Source organism: Polypterus senegalus, chromosome 2 (genome assembly GCF_016835505.1).
Source record: "Polypterus senegalus isolate Bchr_013 chromosome 2, ASM1683550v1, whole genome shotgun sequence".
Taxonomy (NCBI): domain Eukaryota; kingdom Metazoa; phylum Chordata; class Cladistia; order Polypteriformes; family Polypteridae; genus Polypterus; species Polypterus senegalus.
In genome coordinates, this window is record NC_053155.1 from 70,485,202 (window position 1) to 70,511,954 (window position 26,753).

At 38.2% G+C, this 26,753-nt stretch overlaps 1 protein-coding gene across 1 annotated transcript in view; it reads right to left on the reverse strand.

Annotated features, from left to right (window-relative positions):
• Positions 1-26,753, reverse strand: part of aff3 (AF4/FMR2 family, member 3) — a 196,038-nt gene that overhangs the window by 102,025 nt on the left and 67,260 nt on the right. The window contains exon 5 of the mRNA XM_039746235.1: positions 24,438-24,475. Within this exon, the coding sequence (XP_039602169.1) occupies positions 24,438-24,475 (38 nt within the window). The remainder of the gene's footprint in view (positions 1-24,437; positions 24,476-26,753) is intronic.

A 26,753-nucleotide genomic window follows, 5' to 3' on the forward strand; every position in this document is an offset into this window, starting at 1 on the left:
CTATAAAGCTCACTGCCTTTGCTTAGGCAGGCAGTTCTGTTTTGGACTCTGTTGTGTAAACAACTGTGTAACAATGCCTCAAAGACTTTTGCAGCCGGGAAACCGTAATAAACGGGTGGCTGCCCCAAACCTTTCCACGTCTCTGGTCTCCACTTATTACAATGTGTTTTTAGAATTAACCCTAAGCCTCATGAGCAGAGCACAAAGGGGGAAGCCTGTATGACTGCGACTATAAGCCTTCTACCCATCGCACAAGAGTTGCTTATGCTGCCATTAAAATGTTCATCATACTGAAATCATCAGGCAGCAGCCTCATGTCAGCATTGTTATTCACAATGTCACAATGTTATTCTAGTAGAACACATCTAAGACTGCTTCTTTATTACTCATTCTGTGATTTAGAAAAACAAAAATAATTTGTACTTGATCTTTGTTTAGAAAACTCTTATTTTTAGAGGTTCATCCAGCAAACCACCCCATCTACTAACAATTACTGTTTTGATTTCATTGACCTCTTTTTGATATCAAATTATCTCCACTAAATTCATACAGAACTTTAAATTCAAATACTTCTACCTGCTTATCATAATTGGTAAAGTCATATCAAAATGGCAGAATCTATACTAATAAAAGGCAAAGCCCTCACACACTCACTCACTCACTCACTGACTCATCACTAATTCTACAACTTCCCGTGTGGGTGGAAGGCTGAAATTTGGCAGGTTCATTCCTTACAGCTTCCTTACAAAAGTTGGGCAGGTTTCATTTCGAAATTCTACGCGTAATGGTCATAACTGGAAGCTGTTTTTCTCCATTTACTGTAATGGAGATGAGCTTGAACACCGTGGGGGCGGAGTTTCGTGTGACATCATCACGCCTTCACGTAATCACGCAGTACATAGAAAACCAGGAAGACCTCCAAAAAGTGCTGAAGAAAACATGCATTGATATAACTGAGAAGGCAGCAAAACAATAAGAAGTGAGCGAGTGACATATACAACCATATTCATGAGTTCTGCTACTTCGGAAACAAAGCACGATGTAAACCTACACTTTAAATTAAGTTCATAGACAGGCCGCTGGCGTTTGTAATTTAGTGCCTGCCCATATAAGGCCGTCCGTCAGCGGCAATCCAATAGCAAACTCCCACTAAATATTCATGGGTTAAGGACTGTGCTTATGCAGAGGAAGATGAGATGGTCAGGGTGGTGTTTGGTACAAACTCAGCAAAACTGCGAGAGAAAGTTTTAACTGACGCAGTGCACAGATAAAAAGCAGCAGTTCCAAAGAGCGCTGAACAAAAACCGAATTACACAATTGAAAAGGCAGCAAAAAATATGAAGCGTCTGATACAAGCATATTCATAAATCCAGCTACTGCGGAAACAAAGCACACGGTGGAAAAAGTCAATGTCCCGCTAAAGGAAGACAGTGTAAAAAACCCGTGCATGCAGTGTGTCAGGTCTCAGATAAAGAAGAAGACGAGCTGTTTATTGATGCAGTAAGAAACGAATCGATGAATGAAACCTGTCATCTTTACAAAGATTGACAAACACGGAATGTAACTTGAACACAACACATCCTACAAATACGAACCTGATTGAAAGAAATAATGATAATCAAATCCTTGATGACAGCAACACTCAGTAACACTCACAAAACAAATACTGTATATTGAAAGTCATGTTACGTTATTTTTAAAATGTTCCCTTTTCTTTTCTAGGTTTTTAACACACTACTTCTCCGCTGCGATGCGGGTATATATATATGTATATATATATCCCGATCTACATAGTCGAATAATGGATACTTTATTCGCCATCAATGATTGTTTTGGTAAAGCCATACTCAGTGTATTCATTAGATGAACGGTAAAAAAGTAAGAGCGAGGGGAGGATGACTTATTGAGGCATGCAGGCTGTAGTGCACGTCAACTCTATCTGAATTGCGCGATCACATTTAAAAATATATATCTTTTCAAGTTCTATTTAGTCCATATGTGTCAAACTCAAGGGCAGGGCCACATCCGCCCGCGTGTAATTATATCCGCCCGAGATCATTTTATATACTGTATTATTGTTATTAATGGCCCGGGTATATGAAGCGCTGGTAACACAATAAACTACAGATCCCACAATGCAGCGCTTCAGCTGCCTTGCCGAACACTTACCGCGTTAATCAAGTCTACCTTATGATGCTGCAAGTTATTGCGAAGCTAGCTCACACGATGCTGAAGAGAAAAGTTGATTCTGAAAATAGAGCCTTTAAAACCGATGGGAGGCTGAGTATATGTTTACTGAACCCGTGTGTCTCATTTGTGGAGCTAATGTGGCTGTAATTACAGAATTTAATCTAAGGCGGCACTATGAGACAAAACATCAGGGTAACCTGAATGCAATGCAGAAGATACAGAAAGCAGAAGAATTAAATAAGAATCTGACACTTCAGCGGACGTTTTTACCCGTGCACAATCACAAAGTGATTTCAAGTGAAGCTGCTTTTATGGGAGACACAAATGCACCAGTGCAACTTTCCCTGTTGCAAAGTAATGTTAAACCAAGTCGTCACTACGGTGTTCCCAAATACGCACTTTGCTGATAAACTGAGCGCACTGAGTTTGCACAGCGCTTTGGTGACTTTGAAGAACAAAAAAAGTTCGTTTACATGCGGCTTGAACCTTGTGCATGTTTGGTAGCACATATCTGTGTGAGAAGCTCTTCTCAGTGATAAAGACTAACAAAACAGCACACAGGAGTCACCTCACTGATGAGCACCTGCAATCCATCCTGAGAATCTCCACAACACAGAACCTCACAGCGAACATAAACGAACCTGTTGCCAAAAAAAGATGCCAGGCGTCCAGCTCTAAAATGACATATGAGCAAAGACAACTGAATGATTTGATTTGTTATTGCTGAAAGGAACACATTTTATTTATATTTCTAGGTTTTGTTATGCAGCATGTTCATATTTGAATTTGTATAATTTTGACAGGATATATTTTTATGGAGAGCAAAATCTTTTGGGATATTTAAAATCTAAGTTTATTTTTATATAAAATTACATAAGAGTAAAGAAATTTGAATGTTTGTTCTTTTAACGTTTACTTTATTTCTAACTTGTATAATTTAGACAGGATATATTTTTATGGAGAGCAAAATATTATAAGTTGTTTAAGGTTTGAGTTGATTTATTCACGAATAATATTCCTGTCTGTTTTTACCATTCCTACCAAAGATATTTCTGTCGACTAAATAAAAATTCCTTCTATTTAAAATTTAAATAGAACTTGAACAAATCTGATAGTTCATAATATCCACGCAGACTTGCACGTAAGAGCGGAGTTATCCGTTTTAACAAGCAGCGTATTGCACTGATCTGAAATAGCTGTGTGTGTATATATGTAGATATGTATGTATATGTATATATATGTTTATATATGTGTGTGTGTATGTATGTAGATATATATATGTATGTATATATGTGTATGTGTATATATATGTGTATATGTATAGATATGTATATATATATGTTTATGTGTGTGTGTGTAAATATATATATATATATATATATATATGACAGCAACACTCATCACTCACAACAGTGACAAAACAATTACATTGACAATCATGTTACGTTATTTTCAAAATGTTTCCTTTTCTTTTCATTGCTTCTTTAACACACTACTTCTCACTGAAGCTGGTATTTTAGTATATATATATATATATATATATATATATATATATATATATATATATATATATATATATATATATATATAAGATAACTCCTGTAGCCACAATAAATGCCTTTATTGAATAGACAAACCAGGGATAAACAAGTTCCTTTCTACTGCAGCCACAGCTGCGACACACATAAAAAACATGAATAATAACTCATAAACTTGCAATATTATTTAGGAAAATCGCAACATTTTACTCACCAAAAATTCGGATTATTTGTAAACAAAATCCATCGTCCTCTCTTTCCTCAAAAACAGTTCAATTACTCTGTCGTATGGATTATCCGTATGCTTCAGTTCCATCAAAACCTCACTTTCTATCGCCATCGAAGCTAATGCTGAAAGGCGAACCCGCCCTATGGTATTTCTGGCATAAGTTTGAATTCGCTTTAGGGATGAAAATGTCCACTCGATAGAAGCAGTGTACACAGGAATGCTCACCGCCAAATATACCAATGTGAACAGCTGCCCTATGCTGTCATTCAAATTTTTCTGATGAAGGAACTCAAAGAGATCAGTGGGAGATTCTCCTGCAAAATCATCCATGGCATACATTACAGTCAATTCTGTTTTTAGCTGAGACAGATCAAAAAGTGCTCCATGGCTCTTGTGTTAAACTGGAGAAGGCTGCATGTGTGAAATTTTTCTTGTATTCCTGAAACTTCTGGGGCTCGAGGAGCGTGACAAACATCAGGTTTTCGTGGTCTTGAAATCTGGTCTGTGTTTGGCAAATAATATTGTCCAGAATCCTGCCATGGAGTTGGCCGTAGTGTACGCAACGATCTTTCGCTCGGAGCGTTTGCGGTGCGTTCATTGGCCTCGTAGAGTTCCTCATATCGACTTCTATCCAAACAATGGGTCTGAATACGGTGACGTTGCCGACATTTATTCTGTGTTAGAGTGCCTCCACAACAGATTGTGAAAGCCTCTCTGCCTGGCAACAAATGTGATTGGTTAAATGCTTTAATATGAAACTCCGCCTCCCATGGCTATCGAGCTGCAGTCTATTCTCTCTGCCTGGCAACAAATGACGGCTGAAATGTGATTGGTTAAATATTTTAATATGAAACTCCGCCTCCCACGGCTATCGAGCTGCATTCTATTACAGTATATGGACGAAAATACATTCCAGTTATGACCATTACGCGTAGAACTTCGAAATGAAACCTGCCCATCTTTTGTAAGTAAGCTGTAAGGAATGAGCCTGCCAAATTTCAGCCTTCTACCTACATGGGAAGTTGGAGAATTAGTGAGGAGTGAGTGAGTCAGTAAGTGAGTGAGGGCTTTGCCTTTTATTAGTATAGATACGAGGAGGTCCCAAAAATTTCCCAGAATTGAAACATAATTATAAAACAGCAATTCTTTTTTATTCATCTTGAAAATATTCTTGTCCCAGTGCTTCTCCCATTCCTGGAAACATTTCCTGCACTCCTCTTTTGCTTCCATGTCTAGGGCCTCCTGTGTTTTATCCTGGATTTTTATCATGATAGCAAAAGCTTTTTCCCTCCAGTCTCAATTCTACTTTCTCACAGGCAGTGAGATCTGGCAGGGGGTTGCAAACCAACTACCACTTTGCTTTTGTTCAAAAGGTCTTTCACTGACAATGCAGTGTGTACAGGTGTGATGTCAATGTGCAAAATCCTGTTTTGGACACATCTTTTCCGGATGGTGTCACACACGTGCAATTAGGGGATAGGCAAAGGGTCCAATTCAGGGCTTGAAAACACTGGGAAAAGGGTTTGTTAAGGGTGCGAATGCTTTCTTTCTTAATTCATACAGAGCCACAGAAGATTAAGTAACTTTCCTCCCTCCCGGATGACCACACTTCTGTCCTGCCTTGATGACCTCGCCCTTCTTCCTGCTGCCTCAATATAAAATCTCATTCTTTTCATTTATTATTTGTTTTTTTCGTCGTTTACAGCTTTCAAGACTGGTTTCAGTCTTTTTTGACTATTCTTCCAGATAATATACAGGGCCAATCCCCAAATCTTTATTTTATTTTGTGCCATTATTCTACATTGGATTTTCCTGACGCTTTCCTTGCGACACCTCAGCAGTTCAATGTAAGAGTATTGCATCTCAAGGAGAGTATTTTCAAGGTGAAGTGCTGCTTTATAAGAAAAGGTTTATTTGAACAATTGTAGGAATTTTTGGTTCCCTCCTCGTATACATTTTTTGCATAACAACAACATCAACATTTATTTTAATAGCGCATTTTCACACAAAGGATGTGGCTCAAGTGCTTTACATGTCAAAGAAGTAGGTACATGCAAAAGAACAACAAATTACATTTAGATAAGAATAATAATGAATAAAAAATATACAAAAGATAAATAATGCACATTAACATAAGAAGGATATATAAAAAGTAACTAAGAGGAACAGAGTCCTTAAAATATAGAACTGCGCATAAGTTGGAACTGTTTTTAATGTGGTTTTTCTGTTCACTATGTTGCTGCTCTATAGCTATTTTTCAATAATGCATTATTATTTTTATTTTAACATGCAATTAAAACATCTATCTGTCTAGAATATTATGGGTTGTATAATGTTAAAAGGATTTTGAACTGGACCCCCTCGAATATTTGAACTCTCAAACTTAATTTCAGAATTAAAAGAGAAAGGGAAAGCCATGGAAGATTCTGTGCTAAAGAAGTACCACATAGCGACACAGCAGAACTCGTAAGTCAGGTCATCTTCAGAATCGCTATCTGGGATCTGCGGTAGCCACCACACAACTCAGTAAGACCAGCAAGAGAGAGGTCTACAAGCAGTCCTTTCTTATTCACAATCCTCCAGATGAAAAAGAGGCTCATTAGGTTTTATTTCCTAGTGAGAATCTAGAGATCCAGAAATTTCAACTTTTTTCCAGTTTTATTTCCAAACATCATTTCTAACAGAGTTAGAGTTTTCTTGTGGTTTGTGTACCATGAGGGGATAAGGAACTGCTGGGGTTAATTAATAGAAGTGGCTTTTGCAGAACCACTGGCCTGCCCAGAGAGGGCTACGGTGTGCACTGCTTGGCCTCTTGGCATGGCCCAGGAAAAGTGAGCACCCTTATGCTCACTCTATTTATGTGTCTCTTCTGTCCACCAATGCAGGCATAATAATGTTGTTGTTTATTTCTTTATTTCTTTCAGATAAAGCAAAAAGTATTCAAACATTTTCGGTAAGAAAGTGGAGGCACATTTGTTTGCAAGTAGTGGAATCTGAGCTGCTGTGCAAACATTGAGACGAAGAGGTTTGTCAGAGAGGCTGACAGCTTGACTTGCAGCCTAATGCCAGATTCCAGAGGACGGCTTTTTTTGCTGCCAAGTGTTTCTCATCTAGTCAGATAAATAGGCCATTAATGGTATTTTATTTGACATTCTCTCTGAAAGAAGTTTGACTCCCTTGGATGTTTCTTCTAGCACAACACGATGGCCATCTAACAAATTTTGCTTATACCTAAGTTAGTACTTTCTACTTCAATTGTGGAGCTGCTTTGAATTTATATACAATCCAAAAATGTCACAAAAACAACATACTTTGAGATTCACTCTCCATTTAATAGCATCTACTAACAGTATGAACAGTAGAAGAAAAATACATACGGCCTTCTTGCCTACTGTGTTGCAAGGCTACTAATTTAGGTACAACCTAATATAATTCTCAAGCCAGAGTTTCATGGACGCTGTCTTATACATTATGAGAAGGAATTACACATTTGAAAGGTATGCAGCACAATGGGTTACCAATAAATATCGAGGAACAAAAAGTCCACTGAAGACTGGGGACGTGTCAACAATAAATCTAGTGTATTTCTAAATAACACCTGAGTGAAGCAGCGCCCCCCCTGTAATCACCACATACAGTGCTATGTAGCAGGTGACCACCTGATCTTTCAGGTTTAAATCATCTGGGTAACTAGCTAATGCTCCAATGGTGGTTGATTCATTTTACAATTTCTTATTAAATTGATCAAGCACAATCCACTTTCAAATCTGAAAAATGTTAAGTGAACTTCAGAAACAAAACTAAACCAACATGGATGAAGGACAATTAAGATGGGTAATATGTATATTGCATTGACCCCCTTTCTCTATGACACTCATTAGACGCCCAACTTATCTGGAAAGTGGTCTCTCTTTGAACTGCCGTTCCCAAGGGTTCTTTCCATTTTTTTCCCTACTAGGAGTTTTTCTTTGTCTTTTTAGAGAGTCAAGCCTGGAGGGGCTGTCAAGAGGCAGGGCCTGTTAAAGCCCATTGTGGCACTTCTTCTTGTGTGATTTTGGGCTATACAAACATAAATTGTTTTGTAATTGTGTAATATCACATTCTAAAACATATTTATCAATTAATCAATGACCTGTAAATGAACTCTCTAGACACAGAGCAGTGTTGTGAACAGTGGTACTGTGAGAATGTTAGATAGCCTATAACTTTTATTTTTGATGGGAGTATCTCTTTTTCCCCAGAGAACTGGACAGTTAAGAAAAGAGACCGGACAGTATCCTTCACAAGAGAAAGTGTTTGCACATCCTTTTTTATCAAAGCATTTGGGCAGAGTTGTCCATCACCAGAGTAGCCTGCCAATTATCTGTGTGTAACATCACAAGGTACAGAACCTCACATGTGCCTTTTGGCATAAAGAGCAGCCCATTCGAGAGTGACAAGAGAGACAACTGAGACATCAAAGAGAGATTCTCCATTCCATCAGAGAGACTCCATTCACCTGGAGCTCAAAGACGTCATCCGCACATCAGCCTGACTGGTGATTTCAAGCAAGCCTTCAAACAAGACAACTCCTCCTCTGACACAGATGTTACCTTCATCTTTACAGAAAATATTACTTAAGCTTTGTGACTTTGATGCAAGGTTGTATTTTTATTAGGGCTTTAAATCCAGACTATACCATTATTCACTATTTATTATCATTCATTTAATTTAGTTAACTTGCTGTTATTCTGTTTTAATATAAACTTCATCTGTTCGTCTTGACTTACTGAAGTAATAAAGTAGAAACAGGACACCTAGCGTGGATATTTCCACTGTCTTTTACATAGAGCTAGTAGGCTGAGGGAGACTTCCCAATAGAGAACAACACAATGGAAGAAATGCATCATCGGCTGGTAAGTGGCGTTGCCCAGGGTGTATCAGCTTCTATGTATCTAGGTTAGTCTTAGGGATCAGGGTGTGTCTGCCTTTAGATCCAGATTATATCCTGGGACACCATGAAGGTGCATCAGCCTTTATATGTGTTTATATGTGTAGGTTATTCTTGGGGGGAAAAGGTAGATCAGCCTTTAGGTCTAGGCTATATTCACAGACATTTTTCATGCTAAAGCTAGTGAGTCCCTACATGGAGTACAGAGGAGTGATGGGCTGTGCAGACATCAGTGGCGTAGCGTGGGTGTCAGCCACCCGGGGCGGAGGAAAATTTCGCCGCCCATTTATTTAGGTATTTCAATTTAAAAGACTAAAATAACAAGTAATTCTTTGCCGCCCCCTAAAAGTGCCGCCCCACTACGCTACGTCACTGGCAGACATCACTCATAATCTGTGCTTAAGAGGGTAGGGACTGTATGTGTGTGTTATCATTGGCATTTATTATCTAACATATTTATAACAATGGATTAATAATATCACATATAAATCAGTGCCTCTTTTACACTTCTGAAGGAGAGGATTGTCTTCAATGAAACATGAAATGGGATATGCTTTTATTGAACTTTGGGGGCTATTTCAGCATAAGAATAACAGATTACTTTTTAACGTGTTTATTGTGATGGACGCCCCTTCTGTATATGTTCCAGGGGAACAAGCATGGGCTGCACAGTACCTCCCCCAGACCACTTGGTGGCAACCCCCCGGGTGACTCTGGTGCCTCAGATACCTGCAGGGCTCCATGGCAGATGGAGTTCTCCACAGCCCTGTTGGGATCTGGGGTGGCCACCAGGAGGTGCTGCAGGGGTTCCTGGGCCCGTCTGAGCCGTAGTTTAGCCACACCCGGAGGTGCAATCAGAAGCAGGTGGTCAAGCACCTGAAACACTTCTGGGCGAGCTATAAAAAGAGCCACCAGCCACCACTCTGGGAGCCAGTGTTGGGAGGAAGAGGACAAAGCTGCCAAGGAGGAGTGGAGGACTTGAAGAGTTATTTGTGCTTGTGACTTGTGGTTTGTGGGACTGTGTTGTGGCTGAGGGACACTGGGAAGATATGGGCCCCCAGCTGAAGAAGGAAAATAAATTATTTTTGGTTTATTTTAATGTGCCTCCGTTGTCAGTCTGTGCCGGGTCGGGCGTATATATAGCGCCTTATTACATTATGTACTTAATTTATTGAAATTTTTATTTTCAGTGATTAAAAAAATTTAATAGGGATTACTAAGTACTCAGTGCCACAATTTGGTTGAATTCTGCTGACCCCACAATAATACAAACGCTAAATCCAATAAGGAGAAGCTTGCATTCCAGGCACTTTTCAAATCTCAAGGACACTACGGAAATCCCTTTTACTTGTTGAACTTAATAAGTCTGATTTCCTTATTACTTAGCCAGCCTTATGCTGGAGCCCCTCAATCAGTCATTTCCCTTTATCTGTAAGAGTTCACACAACTAATAATGACAGGCACTTTCATTCTTTTTTGCAATTCAATTCAGTCCATCACTATTGATTCTGTTTATTTAATTCAAAGCAAATGTGTGTCTGTATTCGGTAAATCTTTACAGAACTACACATCTCTCCTACTAAAGCTTGCTGAACCCTAGACTTTGAGCTTTTCAATTGAAAGATTACATCTTTATCTTTAACTACTGCATAAAGAAAGTCCATGTTTGAGAAGACACAGGAAAATTTCCTCCATGAATCTTCAAATTTGGGCATTTGTAATGCCTGTACAAATTAACATTAAAATAGCAAAGGATGAACAAAAGAAGAAATTTAGCTTTTATATAGCATCACATACAATACCAAGACTGTCGAATTAGCCAAATGTCATGAAAAGTGACAGTTTATGCCAAAAAAAATTAATACAGTATTAAAAAAAACTTACATTTTATTTATAATAAAATTCTACAATTTTTAGCATTTAATATTCCAACTGTGTAACTGTTTTGCTAATGTACCCCCATTGGACATTAATGTTGAAAAGTCACAGTATTAGAATAAAATAAAATCAATGTGCTCTGAATATTTGAATAATAACCATTTATGCTATCAGATGTCATTTAAATCGACTGATGCTAAGTGTTTTTAAGATGCCACACATGTCATTACCGTTTTAGGTCTAAGAAGCCAGAGGTCAAGCAGTACTGCAGCCTGAACAGGCCATCATCACTAACATGACATTTCTCATATTTGGGGTGAATAGAAATGCAGAGCAACTGGGGAGAACAAACTTGGACATGAAGACAATGTGTAAACTCCACAGAGATAAAGGCAGGATTAGAAATCCCACCAAGGCCCTTCTGTCTGGATGGGAGCAATGCTAAACATCTCACCTCTGTGCTGCTTGGCACCATGCAGTGAAACTACTGGATTAACCTAATGAGCGATAATTTATTAATTAATAAACAATGCCAGACAAAAATTTTATTATGGCACACACAAGAAAAGTGCACTTAGCTGTTAGAAGTAAAACAAACAAACAAATAAAATCTCATACAAAATTCCGTATCTCAAAAAAGGAATGTATACATGTTGATTTTAATAAATGTTGGCTCCGGTAAGGATTTCATTTCCATTAATTACAGTAATAAACAACAAGACCGTCTTTCTAAAATCATAATAGTTTGTTGTTTATATCCTAACTTAACCAACCAAAACAGGTCAACACCGATCACCTGGCATAAATTCAGAAGAAAACACAATTACAGAAGAAATGTGCAATAATAACTAATAAATCAGTTGTCTTTCATGCTATGGCTACTGTCTTACTGAAAAACTTCCCTTTCAGGGAGACCAAAAGCCTTAACCAGTGCACTTGAGTTCAGCTTCCAAAGCTCATGTGGGCCCATTCAGGGATCGGTCCATGGTGGCAACCCAGTATTGCTCACAGCTGTTCCAGGGGGCTACTCGACAGCTTACTGTCTCAATTTTTTTCAAAACTAGAGTGACAACACTAACTTGAAGACATGGACTGTGTTATGTTGACTAAAGTTGACAGTACTAGTAGCAATACGCAGCAGTTTTTCATCATTTTCAAGTATACTGACATAGTCCACTTTTATATATACACCAAGTGGCCAGAGGTAATGGTGCATCGATACTATTTTTTGATAACAGAAACTGATGCCGAGCATCAGAAAATAAAGCAATTGTTCATAAAATGTAGACCTGTTTTAATTACAGAGGACCTGGCATTTATTAACTAACATATTTATTAAAAAGAGTTAATAATAGCACATATAAATAGCCATATAAATATAAAAGCACTGCTGCCTCACAGTTAGGAGACCCGGGTTCGCTTCTTAGGTCCTCCCTGCGTGGAGTTTGCATGTTCTCCCTGTGTCTGCGTGGGTTTCCTCCGGGTGCTCCGGTTTCCTCCCACAATCCAAAGACATGCAGGTTAGGTGCATTGGCAATCCTAAATTGTCCCTGGTGTGTGCTTGGTGTGTATGTGCACGCCCAGTGGTGGGCTGGTGCCCTGCCCAGGGTTTGTATCCTGCTTTTTAGCCAGCCCTGTGTTGGCTGGGATTGGTTCCAGCAAACCCCCATGACATTGTAGTTAGGATACCGTGGGTTGGATAATGGATGGATGGACATATAAATTAGGGCCACATTTTTGCTTTTCACCATTGAAACATAAAATGGGATGTGTGTTTATTGACTGGGGCATATTTCAAAGGTAAGTCTTAGAAAGAATAGATTACTTTGTTTATTTTAACATGTTTATGCACGTAGTACTAGGGTGTTGTACCGTGTTAGCCATTATGAATGTAGTGAAAAGTCAAGTAAAATGACACCTTTTATTCGGCAATAAAAGGTGTCATTTTGCTTGACTTTTCACAACATGTTTATGCACTAAATTTAATGACATTTCCTTTTTGATAATTGAAAAATTAACAATGATTACTAAATACTTAGTGGAAGATAGAGGGTTGAAAATAAATAGAATATATGAGATTTAATCATGATCAAGATTCAGAAGTTAGCCTGCAGGAAGAGCTATTCGAAAGAGTCGATAAAATTAAATATCTAGGATGAGTGGTAGCCCAAGATGGAAAACTAGAAGCAGAGATAACCCGCAAAGTGCAGTGCAGTGTACATAAAACAATTGGAAGACATTATCAGGAGTATAGTGTGATCGAAGAATTAAGGTGAAGTGAAGGTTAAAGATAAGGTTTTTAAGACAGTGGTTGGACCAGCAATGGTGTATGGAGCTGAGACATGGGCAGTAAATGGGGCTTGTGATGATGTGGGTTCTGCTCCATGCTCCCATCTCACTTTTGGGAGCCTCTTGGACCCAACACTATGGGTAATGTAACCGGATGAGTTGGACAATGAGGACACCAAACGAAGCAAGGGGAAGGTGCAAAGTGCAAATAGTGCTTTTATTTAAAACAGTCAAAACCCAAAAGTGCTCAAATAACATGCAGTGCTTCAAAACATTTCAATAAATAAATAATAAGATGCTACAGATGTTCTATCAGATGGTTGTGGTGAGTGCCCTCTTCTACGTGGTGGTGTGCTGAGGAGGCAGCATAAAGAAGAGGGACGCCTCACGCCTGGACAAACTGGTGAGGAAGGCAGGCTCTATTGTAGGCACGGAGCTGGACAGTTTGACATCCGTAGCAGAGCGACGGGCGCTGAGCAGACTCATGTCAATCATGTAAAATCCACTGCATACACTGAACAGGACCATCTCCACTGACAGACTGACATGATCGTTCCTCCCCAACACTATGCGACTCTTCAATTCCACCCAGGGGGGGGTGGTAAATGTTAACATTATACAAAGTTATTGTCTATTTTACTTGTATTTTTATCACTCTTTAATTTAATATTGTTTTTTTATCAGTATGCTGCTGCTGGAGTATGTGAATTTCCCCTTGGGATTAGTAAAGTATCTATCTATCTATCTATCTATCTTTCCAATCCATAAAAGCATTGTAAAAAGTGGAGATTAAAATTCAAATGAATAATTTCTTTAAAACGAGGTTAAAAACACTGATGAGAAGCAGTCTCTTCTTTACAAACCCTGTGATTTCTTCTTTAACTGGCGGCTCCCCTGCTTCTCCCATATGGGCCATTCAACAGGGGAGTCGCCCTACCTGCAGGTGCAGCTGACTTTTCTTCTGCTGGTCTGGTAGCCTTCCCTCACCTGACTATGTACAGCCGTCATGCCAGACTAAGACTCGGGTTCCCCTGCGACCAGGGCGCCCACGCTGTGGATCACTCTCCCAAGCCTCCCTGACTCCCGCTGCCGTTCTGTAGACTTGTGCGGCGAGCCAACTTCCTTCTGGGTCACTCCAACTCCTAAGATCGCTCAGCTGGAGAGACCGTTTCCTGCTGCCCCTACCGAGTGTTGACCTAACACTCCTCCTCCATGGCTCTCTTCCCAGCTGCCTGCATTGATCAGTGAGCCTGCTCTTCCTGTCTCACTTGCTCACTCACACCTCAACTGGATCTTTCTTTCTCCTGCCTTCTTCTTCCACTCTTAACCTCAGTTCTCTTTTCCAATCTTTTTTCCTCCCCTCCGCACTCACGCTCCTACTATATACCCTCTTATACCCTCTTCTACGCGGTGGTGTGCTGGGGTGGCAGCATAAAGATGAAAGACGCCTCACGCCTGGACAAACTTGTTAAGAAGGCAGGCTCCATTGTAGGATTAAAGTTGGACAGTTTAACATCTGTGGCAGAGCGACGGGCACTAAGCAAACTCCTGTCAATCATGAAGAATCCACTGCATCCACTGAACAGTGTCATCTCCAGGCAGAGGAGTAGCTTCATTGACAGACTTTTGTCACCGTCCTGTTCCACTGACAGACTGAGGAGATCGTTCCTCCCCCACACTATGCGACTCTTCAATTCCACCCGGGGGAGTAAATGCGAACATTAATTTTATTTAATTCTTTTCATTTTTATTACTATTTAATTTAATATTGTTTCTTTGTATCAGTATACTGCTGCTGGATTATGTGAATTTCCCCTTGGGATTAATAAAGTATCTATCTATCTATCTATCTATCTATCTATCTATCTATATAATGGGGACGTAGCACAGGTGTAGCGATTACTGGCGATTCCTCACATGTGCACTTAAGCGAGAAAATGTCTATGCCACATCGTGTCCGAGAACCACTCCAATGGGGGAGATATCTAAAAAAAGTACAGGAAAGCAGGTTGAAGTGGTATGGACATGTGATGAGCAGAGACAATGAATATGTAAGACAAAAAGCTATGGAAATGGAAGTACAGGAGAAGAAAAAGTGAGGGAGGCCAAAGCAATGGTGGAAGAATAAAGTAAAAGAAGATCTAAAAGTAAATGGCTTGACTGGCTAAGAGGTGCATGCCTGAATTTTGGAGAAGGTTAATCAAGCACATCAACCGAACATAGAAGTGGAAGAAGACTGGATACTTAGTGCTACATGAACCAATAAACACTGTGATAATTTAGGATTTTTCAAACAACGTTAATGTCAAGAAAATCACTACATATTAAGGTATAAATCACAAAACAATGGCATGAATTCCACCTCACAGCCTTCTTAATCCCTGGCACTGCAGTAAACCTTTCACAAAATAGGAAGACACCACTAGAATTGCTCAGACTACTGCAATACAATTACCTGGAATTGTCACCTGGATTAGTCACTTTAAGACTTGGTCAGAAAAGTAGAGAAACACAACCTGCTCAAACTAATAACACATGCAACAACTGGATGATCTTCTGTTAATAACAAACATATTGTGTTCTGGAAAAACACCAGGCACAGCAACACATGACCAATGTGACTTATTAACACTAATTATGTTTAATATCTTCCTGCTTTTTTTCTTTGCTGTTTTCATTTTGATCAACTGATTAGCACTTTAAACTCCAGTCCAATCATGCAAGCAGCCCTTATGTTATATACAGTATAGTCTTTTTATGGGTAACACTATCCCAGGGTACACAACTAAAGTATAATTTGTGTCAATTGTGGCAACTTAACAGGTAACCCTGTGGTTCCATTTGGTTAACAGTCTGTTGAATGGACATCGTCAGTGTTTATCACTCTCAGATGAATGGGCCAGCAGGCCCACAGTAAGCTGACTGAAAGAAATACAAGTTTTATTGTCAATGATTGTTAACTGTCCATAGTTATTAATATCAAGAGACTATTATTTATTTATTTGGCTGACCAAGACAACATACAACATTTAAGATACAATTGGCTACATTTCCTTTTGTTTTTCCAGTTGGACCACAGGTGAGTGAAGTGACTTGCTCATGGGTGCACAACGTCAGTAGACGATTCCACTCCCTAGAGATTCAAATACCTTGACAAGGTATTCAGTGCACATGTTCAAATTAATTTGAAAATATTGTAAAATCAAGCTAATAAAATACACTAGTTTTTGAATTATCTGAACTATGAGCTTGTAAGAATCTATTGCAAGTTTCCTTAGTTAAGAAGTGAACTGTTTAAGCAATAAAGTTAAAGAGCAACACATTATTTCACCATGGCATCTTTTTGTACACCAGTTCTTTACTGACATATTGTGATTTGAACAGCAGCAAGCTTGTCAGTGTGAGAAATGGAATGTTTGGTGTGAACTATACATCTCTCAAGCATCACTTGTATGTGTTACTAGAACAAGGTAATCACCTGTCATTTTTTATTTGTCAACTTTAAAATTGGTGTTTTAGAAAGAAAGGAAAAAAAAACTTGTGTTCCTTAATAAGAATCTAGTAACTATAGACACAGAACTTGGTGTTGACTGCAGTTTTATGTGTCCCCCTTATTATCTAGATGAAAATGTAGAAATTTTGCATAATTTGCAAATGAATGGAGGTTTGTCCATAGGAGAGACTACATGGACTTTGTTACTGAAATGCTGAACTGACATTACTGGAATTACTTGATTTAGTTTACATTTAACAGTTTGTCTTTGTTATAGCACTGTTGGTTGATTTGGTTATGGTTTAATAATTAATGGATTTTTATTTTATAAAAGGCATCCAATCATATGAATTTGTATATTAATTATTCACTGAGTGCATTTAAATACATTTTTAGAATCTTGAACACGGTGGCGCAGTGGGTAGCGCTGCGCAGCTAGGAGACCCGGGTTCGCTTCCCCGTGTCTGCGTGGGTTTCCTCCCATAGTCCAAAGACATGCAGGTTAGGTGAATTGGCAATTCCATATTGTCCCTAGTGTGTGCGTGGTGTGTGGGTGTTTGTGTGTGTGTGTGTGTGTGTGCACCCTGCCCGGGGTTTGTTTCCTACCATGAGCCCTGTGTTGGCTGGGATTGGCTCCAGCAAACCCCCGTGACCCTGTAGTTAGGATATAGGGGGTTGGATAATGGATGGATGTAACTGAGAGATGCTGCTCTGAATTTGGAACAGAAAATAGAGAGTGAAACTTATAACAGCTAAAATCGTATCCTTCACAAATTCTATTATACTTCAGTTACAGTGACACCAATACTTCAGCTGGCATTATCCTAACTACTGCGTTACAATTAATAGCTCTTGCTTGGTGATGCATTGTTCCTTTCTGGGATAGTATTTTTCCAGCACATGTGAAAGAAGATTAAACATGCTTTCTTTGCTCAAGAGCTCTTCTTCTTCACCTTGGTCACACCATATGGTTGTGGATGGTACTGCAGTTTTCTCTTGAAGGTTTTACACACTGTATCCTCTTTTGACTAGCATAAAGTTACATCTGCTGGACAGCTGGTCATCAGTCAGTCCCAATCTTTATCAAGACAAATGTGTGGCTTTTATGGATGGTCTCTCTCTTGCTTGTGCACTTACTCTTCCTTTGCAAGTGGCCCACTCATCCACCTCCTATACAGATGTGTCTTCTACTCTTTGGTGTAAAAAGGTTTACTCTAGCCATTAATGCACCCACACCCTAGACAATGGAGTCCCTGTTAAACAGAGAAGAAAGCAGAAGTAACGTCCAGTTTGAGAGCAGTAAACATGTAAAGAGAGAGTGTAGGTCTGGAATGTTACTATAGTTTTAAAAAAGGAAGATGTTTTGCCATTGGCTTCTTCGGTGCACATAAACCCAACCTTTTGGTTGACAGTTGGTGGGATATTTTGTCCATCAATGTTGTCCATCATTGAGTTATGGTCCTTTGTTCATTAACCTGGGTATTCAGATGATTCCTTAAAGAGACACCTGTGGGTGTTCACTAGGACTGAACATTTTAGGTCATAGAGGCTACATTCTGAAAAACACTGGAGAGAAAATTCACACTCTTTCTAGAATTATCTGGCTTTTTAGCAAAGTTCTTGGATGCCAAAATATAGAAAAATGGGTAATGCCAGTCTGTCCTACATATGGGTGTACCTTCATGGCTAAATTCTCAACTGCCTACTGGGCATGCTATGGCTGACAGTTCTAGAGTCCAGGTAAGATGCTATATATTACTACGGTTTTTGAGTATATGCTCTCACAATGCAAAGAACCAAAATTTAGGGTCCTTGTGAAAAGTAAAGTAATCTTCCATGATATTTCACCCCCACTTCTTTGAAACACCCAGCATTTAGCTCAGGGTTCAAGTTTGCTTTTGAAATGACTAAATTTGAAGGAATATTTTGTGATGATGTACTCATTTCACATATTATAATTTGATCGTTAAGCTCAATAAGCTTTGTAAAAAATAAAATGATATACATTTTATATAGTAGACACTGAATAAACGTTTTTTTTAACATGCGGACTATACATTTTATTCTCTTTAATGATACGCGCCTTAACCCTACCCTATCCTGTCCCTATTTATAACAACAGAAAAAAGAAACTGCAAGAGTATATGCCTCATATTAATCTTTTGAAAACACTGAAGGGTCTCATTTCATAAGGTTGTTAATGGGCATAGAGAGTAAATAAATGTTAACTCAATGATAAGAACAGGAGTGAAGACCAGTGCAGTAATAAGGACTAGAGGATTAAAATCGAAAATAAAATGCATTTGGCTACACTTTAGTTTAAGCAGCCATTATCAGGAAATGTTTAACAGTCAAACATTTTACTAACTAAGACAACTCTTGAAGTATGTCAGTCATTTTTCTTTATTTTAAATCTTATTGAAAAGGCTTACAATATGTTATATGATGGATGGATGTATGGATATGAAGGATGTTAATAGTCACTAATGATGGTTAAGCATTACCATGCATTTACTAAATTATTCCTAAATGATGAGAACAGAAACCATTATAAAAGTAAAAAAAGATCACAATTGTAATACTTTGGTTAAGCAGTTAAAAATGAGCTCCTGTTGCTATAGTCAGGGCCCCAAATGATTGATTGCTTTTCATAAAAAGCAGCAAATTGGAAGACACTTTCAAACTGCTATTGCAGCCACAGGAATGGCAGACTTGGTGGCATAAGAGTACAGATCCTGCTGGCATGGAGCACTAAAGATTATTCTTGACAGCTGGTATTTTTACTTCACAAGATGAAGCCTAATCTTCAGTTCATAATGAATGCCAATGTCCTGTTGGGCGGTGCCATTCAAAAGCTAATGGATTCAGCCCAAGGACCTAATTAGCATCTTGCAGTCTTTGGTGTCCTGCCCTGCACTCATCAGGTTACCCCTTCAACCTTTTATAAAAGTCCACCTAGAATGGCTTCTTGTCTCCTTTTTTGCTGATCTAAACCGCTGTTTTTAATTGGGCACAAGGCTGTACAGTAACTTATTTTTCATAGATATTAGCAAATGTAAAATAGGAAAACTAACCTCCATCTGTGACATAGTGAACTTGTGCAAGGCACAGTTTCTGTGCAATTTTCAAAGGTTCTGTTCTGTAGAGTCCTATTTTCATATCGAATTGGAGGGAGAGATGAATACCCCAGAAAGTGGACAGTCTTTTATTGGAGACTTTGTGAATATTAATTGTGTTCTCGGCCATAAAATATATGTAATCATTTTAGGGTCTACTTAATACAAATAGCTGGCAAATGGTTTGTCAGTAGGTTAAGTTCAAATTGAATTGACAGTTCTGCTCGAGTACAGTATTGTTAAGAAATGACATGTGTAATTTATTAATAACTCAACTGGTGCAGAATTCTTAATACATATGATTTTTATTTACTGTGGGAGAGTTCATTGTAATGTGAAAATCAACATTTGTCCATTTATGCCTTAATGTATACACCTGTTAGACAAAAAATAAAATGTCATTAGGGTTTTTCTTAAAATAGATTATAATTACAAAACATAAACCTTATTTAAATTTTTTATATATTTTGATTCAGGTAGATGTGTCAGACACATGTCAGAGATATTTTTCAGCCTATTTTCGTTGGACTTAATGAACCCATTCAGCAGTTTAATTCCAATGTTACCAATAATAGACAGAAAAATTACAATAAAAAGTTAATTGGACTGGCAATTCAGTGCATTGAAATACATTTTGATATGGTGTGGCACGCAAATGCAAAGCACTGAAACTGACATAAGTAAAATGTTTTTAATTATTTAAGGTACATCCCGTCCCATATGAACTCAACAACTTAATCCAGTCATGGCTGAAGTGGGGCTTGAACCCACAGTATGTCAACAGCATTAGCACAAAGTAGACGCCATCATAGGGCCCATTCACACGTACATTGGACCAATTTTGAGTTGTCAATTAAAATATCTTCCACCTCTCAACTTCTTCCAGCTTATGAAACAGTTCCACTAAGTTTTTGTCAGTCAGGTGTGTAAAGACTTCACATCCATTTGAGATGCCTTTCAGGTTTCTTTTAGGCCTCTTGTGTTTTATGCCATCTGGTGTTCTCTCTCGCATCCATTCTGCTGCGCACATTGAGATCTCATTCACAATGGGACAGTTTAGATATAGAAACATGTACAGTATGTCTATAGAATATGGAACAAAAACAAAAGTGCCCACACAGATATGGTGAAAATGTCCAAATTGATTGTCCTGGATATGACAGGTGATTACCTTGTTCTAGTAACACATACATTGTCCTGGATAGGCAATATGAAAAATAAATCATAAAGATAGGTAAAATGTGAGGTTATGTTGTGAGATTGAATAGAGGTAAAAGAGATGTTACACTGAGACGCTGGTCACCATAGTATAAGAAAGACAAGAAAAGCACTAGAAGCTGTGTGGAGAAAAGCAACCAAAGGAATAAAAACTAAAGGTCAGGTCCTACTCTGAATGGCCTGCTTTATTTGGCACATACTACGTACCATCAGTCCTGCAATGAACAGGTTTCCCAACTCAGGACGGGCCCTGCCTTATACCCAATGCTCCTGTGGTCGGCTAATGGCTAATGCAACACTAAACCTAATTAAATGAGTTCAGAAGATGGCTGAATGGATGCTATCAAAAGAGTCGTACATGACTCAAATCTGATATTATTGAAAAAAAAAAGTATTTGCTAATGTGATGGATGACGCACGTGGACTGGTGCACAAGACGGAATAGGTTATGGTTCTATAAACTAGACGAGATGCCAGAGTAGTGGAAGGGCAGGGGGAGAATTACATGGTGCCCCAACAAACTTCCTGAGCGACGAGGCATGTTGGCAATTGTAGTCACATAGGACAGCCTTGTTGGGTTCCCCAGGTGGCTGCAGGAAGACCCTATGTTTTTGGACTTCCAATTGACTCAAAGTAGGTCTATTGGGTTATGCCCAAGCACCAGAAACTATTCCCTGGTCCAACTTAAAAGGAGCAGCGGGTGAAACCCACTGGAGGAGAGAAAGAGAAAAAGAGAGAGAGTGTATTGAAAATCGACTATTGGCTATATTGTATTGTTACAGCTGGTTGGATTAAAAATCTTTTATTTTGAACGCAGACTTGTGTTGGGACTTCTGTGCCTGGGGGTTTGGGGTCTTGGTGGTGCCCCCTACTAGTGACATTATATTAAAAGATATAATCTAATAATGTCCATTTTAATAATTAGAGATAGCCTGCTGTGGGTACATTCTAAGTGAAAACCTCACACTTGGGTCACATTTTTACAGATGAACTGCTTAAGATCAATTATACAAATAATTTTTCTAGGTCAGAAAAAATATATGATGTATGTATGGGTTGAAACCAAAATGTTTGAAATGGCCTCTGTAGTAATACTCAACAGAAGTCTGTGGATTTCCCATATACAGTAATCCCTCATTGATCGTGGGGGTTGCGTTCCAGTACCCCACGCAATAGGTGAAAATCTGCGAAGTAGAAACCATATGTTTGTATGGTTATTTTTATATATTTTAAGCCCTTATAAACTCTCCCACGCTGTTAACATTATTAGAGCCCTCTAGACATGAAATAACACCCTTTAGTACTTATCAATAGCACCTGATGACCCCGATTCTATTGATTCACTAACACAATGTCTGACTAGTATCTCAGAATGGATGAATAGTAATTTTCTCAAGTTAAATAAAGAGAAAACTGAAATTTTAGTGATCAGCAATAATGGATACAATGAGGCTATTAGAAATAAACTGGAAACATTAGGATTAAAAGTCAAGACGGAGGTAAAAAGCTTAGGGGTGATTGTTGACTGTAATCTGAATTTTAAATCACATATTAATCAGATCATTAGGACAGCATTTTTTCACTTAAGAAACATAAGTAAAGTTAGACCTCTTATATCACTGAAAGATGCTGAGAAATTAGTTCACGCGTTTGTTTTCAGTCGACTAGATTACTGTAATGCACTCCTCTCTGGACTACCCAAAAAAGATATAAATCATTTGCAACTAGTGCAGAATGCAGCTGCTAGAATCCTAACTAGGAAAAGAAAATCAGAACACATCACACCAGTCTTAGCGTCACTACACTGGTTACCTGTGTCATTCAGAATTGACTTTAAAATTCTGCTTATGGTTTATAAAGCCGTAAATAATCTCGCCCCATCTTATATATCGGAATGTCTGACACCTTATATTCCAAATCGTAACCTCAGATCCTCAAATGAGTGTCTCCTTAGAATTCCAAGAACAAAACTTAAAAGAAGTGGTGAGGCGGCCTTCTGCTGTTATGCACCTAAAATCTGGAATAGCCTGCCAATAGGAATTCGCCAGGCTGATACAGTAGAGCACTTTAAAACACTGCTGAAAACACATTACTTTAACATGGCCTTTTTATAACTTCATTTTAATCGTAATTTAACTTAATCCTGATACTCTGTATGTTCAATTCATCATAACAACTATTCATGGTGGCTCTAAAATCGGTACTGACCCTACTCTCTTTTCTGTTTCTTTTTCCGGTTTCTTTGTGGTGGTGGCCTGCGCCACCTCCACCTACTCAAAGCTTCATGATGCTCCAACAATGATGGACGGATTAAAAGGAAGAAGTCTACGTGACCATCATCATCATCAAGCCTTTCCGTGAGAACCCTAAATCCAAAGAGGACTGTTTCATTTATGTTAGGTAGAATGCCCAGAGGGGACTGGGTGGTCTCATGGTCTGGAATCCCTACAGATTTTATTTTTTCTCCAGCCGTCTGGAGTTTTTTGTTTTTCTGTCCCCTGGCCATTGAACCTTACTCTTATTCGATGTTAGTGTTGATTTATTTTTTATAATTATGTCTTTCATTTTTCTATTCTTTAATATGTAAAGCACTTTGAGCTACTCTTTGTATGAAAATGTGCTATATAAATAAATGTTGTTGTTGTTGTAGTCAAAAGTTTAAACTGTGCTCCATAACAAGACAGAGATGACAGTTCTTTCTCACAATTAAAAGAATGCAAACATATCTTCTCTTTAAAGAATGCGTGTCAGGAGTAGAGAATGTCAGAGAGAGAGAGAGAAAAGCAAACAATCAAAAAATCAATACGTGCTTTTGGGCTTTAAGTATGCCAAAACACCGTGATAAAGCGGCATTTTTTAGAGGAGCGTCCGTATCTTCTAGGCAAACAGCCTCTGTGTAAACAGCCTCTCTGCTCACACCCCCTCCGTCAGGCGCAGAGAATGTCAGAGAGGTTGAGAGAGAGAGAAAAGCAAACAATCAAGCACCGCGTGGGAAGCATATCGTATATCATTGAGGAGTTTTATTTAATACGTAATACAAGCTCTGATTGGGTAGCTTCTACGCCATTCGTCAATAGTCCGTTGTATGAAATCAACTGGGTAAACCAACTGAGGAAGCATGTACCATAAATCAAAAGACCCATTGTCCGCAGAAATCCGCGAACCAGCGAAAAATCTGTGATATATATTTAGATATGCTTACATTTAAAATCCGCGATGGAGTGAAGCCGCGAAAGTCGAAGCGAGATATAGCGAGGGATCACTGTACTGATTATTTAAATCTTCAAGGAGTATGAGTATATAGACTGATCAAAAAGACTGATTATGTTAGCTTTAGTAATAAAATCTATTAAACAATGAAAAGTTAAAAACAGTTATTGAACATGATTAAGAGAACAAAATACTGTGAATAACTGAAAAACAAATTAGACATAATATGTTAAAGCAGTAAAAAAAGATGGTGATATTTAGCATTTGTTACATTTATGTTGAATTGCAGTAATTAGTCTGACCAGCTATTTATGCCACAATGCATTTAAAAGACAAAGGGAAATACCTGTCAGGAATGACCTGATGGACAGATCTTTGTGATACCTGTAAAGAGAAAAGTTTTGCATTAGTTACATTTTATCAATTGTTTATTTAAGACAGGCTTTCAATTTAAAGTGGAGGAAATATACGAAACATAAGAAATTTGACAAATGAGAGTAGACCATTTGGTCCATCAGGCTTGTTTTCTTAGCTAATGGCTAAGCTGCCCCTACATCTCATCTTGGTACTTTTTAAAGGTTTTCAAGGTTTCTACTTCAATTACATGTCTTGGTAGTTTATTTCAGATTCCCATAAAAATTTACTTGGGTACATCTTGGCCTCAGTTTTAAATACAGTTCTTAATTTCCACTGGTGTCATCATCCAACATGATTCACTATTAAGTTGAAAGAATTTTCTGGATCTGCTTTATCACTGCCTTTGATGAATTTAAATACCTGGATTAGGTCCCCTCTGCTCAAGACTAAACAGGTTTAATTCTCTGATTCTGTCAGAGTAAGTCATGTCCTTAAGTCCTGGGATGCGCTTGGTTATTTTCCTCTGCACAGGTTCAAGTGCTGCTATGTCTTTCTTGTACTGTGGTGATCAGAACTACATACTCCAGATGAAGTCTCATTAGTGCTTTATGGAGACTGAACATAATGTTCCTAAATTTATAGTATATTCAGCAAATTTTATGACATAACCTAACATTTTATTTGTCTTTTAATAGCTAGATTTTTGAAAGTCTAAGTAAATTATATTTTATGCATTACTTTTGTCAACTACTGCTGATGAAAAAAATCTTAAAGATTGCTTTGTCAAGATCTTTCTCTTATAAACACATGTTGGCTGCTATTTAGTATATATTTTTCATTGGTACTTTTCTAATTTATTTCTTTTTACAGTTCCCATAATTTTGCATAGTACAGAAGTATGATATTTTAGTCTATAATTAGCAGGGTCCTTCTTGAAGACTGGAGTCACATTTGCAACTTACCAGTCCTCAGGTACTTCTCCTTTCTTGAGTGACTGATCAAATGAGTCTAATAAGGGTTTATAGATGACACTTTTTATTTCTTTCAATACTGTTGGTAAAATCTCATCAGGTCTGGGGGTTTTATGAGAGTTTGAAGCACATCTGAATCTTCTTATTAAAATGTATTAACTCTGAGCTTGCTTTTACTTCTAAATTGTGAATTCCATTAGTTTCTTTCTTGACAAATACTTGGGTGAAATATTAGTTCAGAATGCAGTTGATATTTGGCAAAATAATATTCAATTTCATTAAAATAACTGCTGTCAATCTGTTAAACCACTGGTTGTAGAAAATGCCTTTTATTCTTCACACAATAACTGTTATTGATACTTTCCTGTTTGGAGTATATATTTTTTTAAATTGCCTTTTTTATATTTATCCTTCACCTACATGTATAAGTTTCTTTTTGGTTTATTGTTCTTATTATCTGGTGGATATTTATTTGTATTGCAAACCTCTATCTTTCACAGTTATTACAGCCTTCAGTTAGGTGGAAACAAAAATTGGTTTAACGTTTTAGGCTGGGTATAATGGATTTATTAAGTTAATTTATGGCTCTTAGCTGATCCTGTGCAGGTGAATATGCTCTGTGATGGACTGCCACTTCAGCCATGAATCCTGCCTTATGTCCAGTGCTGCTGGGATGGACTGTGGCTCCCAGCGATTGTTAACTGGAATAACGCTCTGAAATTCTACCTTGTAGTTTAGTTTCTCTTCTTATCATACAATATAAACACAAGTTCAAAGTAGTGTGAACTGCACCACCCTGCCTTAAACAACAAAAGATGCAGACAGAATGAATATCACAGAAAAAAATGGCCACAAACTAGCAATAAGTAAATAACATATAGATTCTTGTGCTCACAGAGTTCCATACTTGGAGCACACCTTCGCTGTGCAACACGAATTGGCGGCATGGGATGGTCTTGAACAATTGTTAAAGTCATAGTTGCAGGTGCAGCAGGAACATCTTTTTGTTTTCCATGTATCTGTGCAGATGCTTTGCAGTTTTTTCTTACAACAAGAAGAGAGAAGTGCTTTTTATAAAATAAATAAATAAAGTAATAAATCTGTCATTATTAATACTATTTTGCAGTGGGGGAGGGGACTCCTTTAAGGCTTGGTTTGACTCCTAGCTGTGGCACATGGCTGATTATGCATGCAAGTTAGTCATATGCCGCTGCACTGTGGCATGCACAAAGATCAGTGTTATTGTCATGATTTAGGCTGTAAACTGATGCTTCATAGCCTGTTTCTTTATGAGAAGCTAAGTGTGCACTGTTGTTAGGGTCACGTCCCTCATC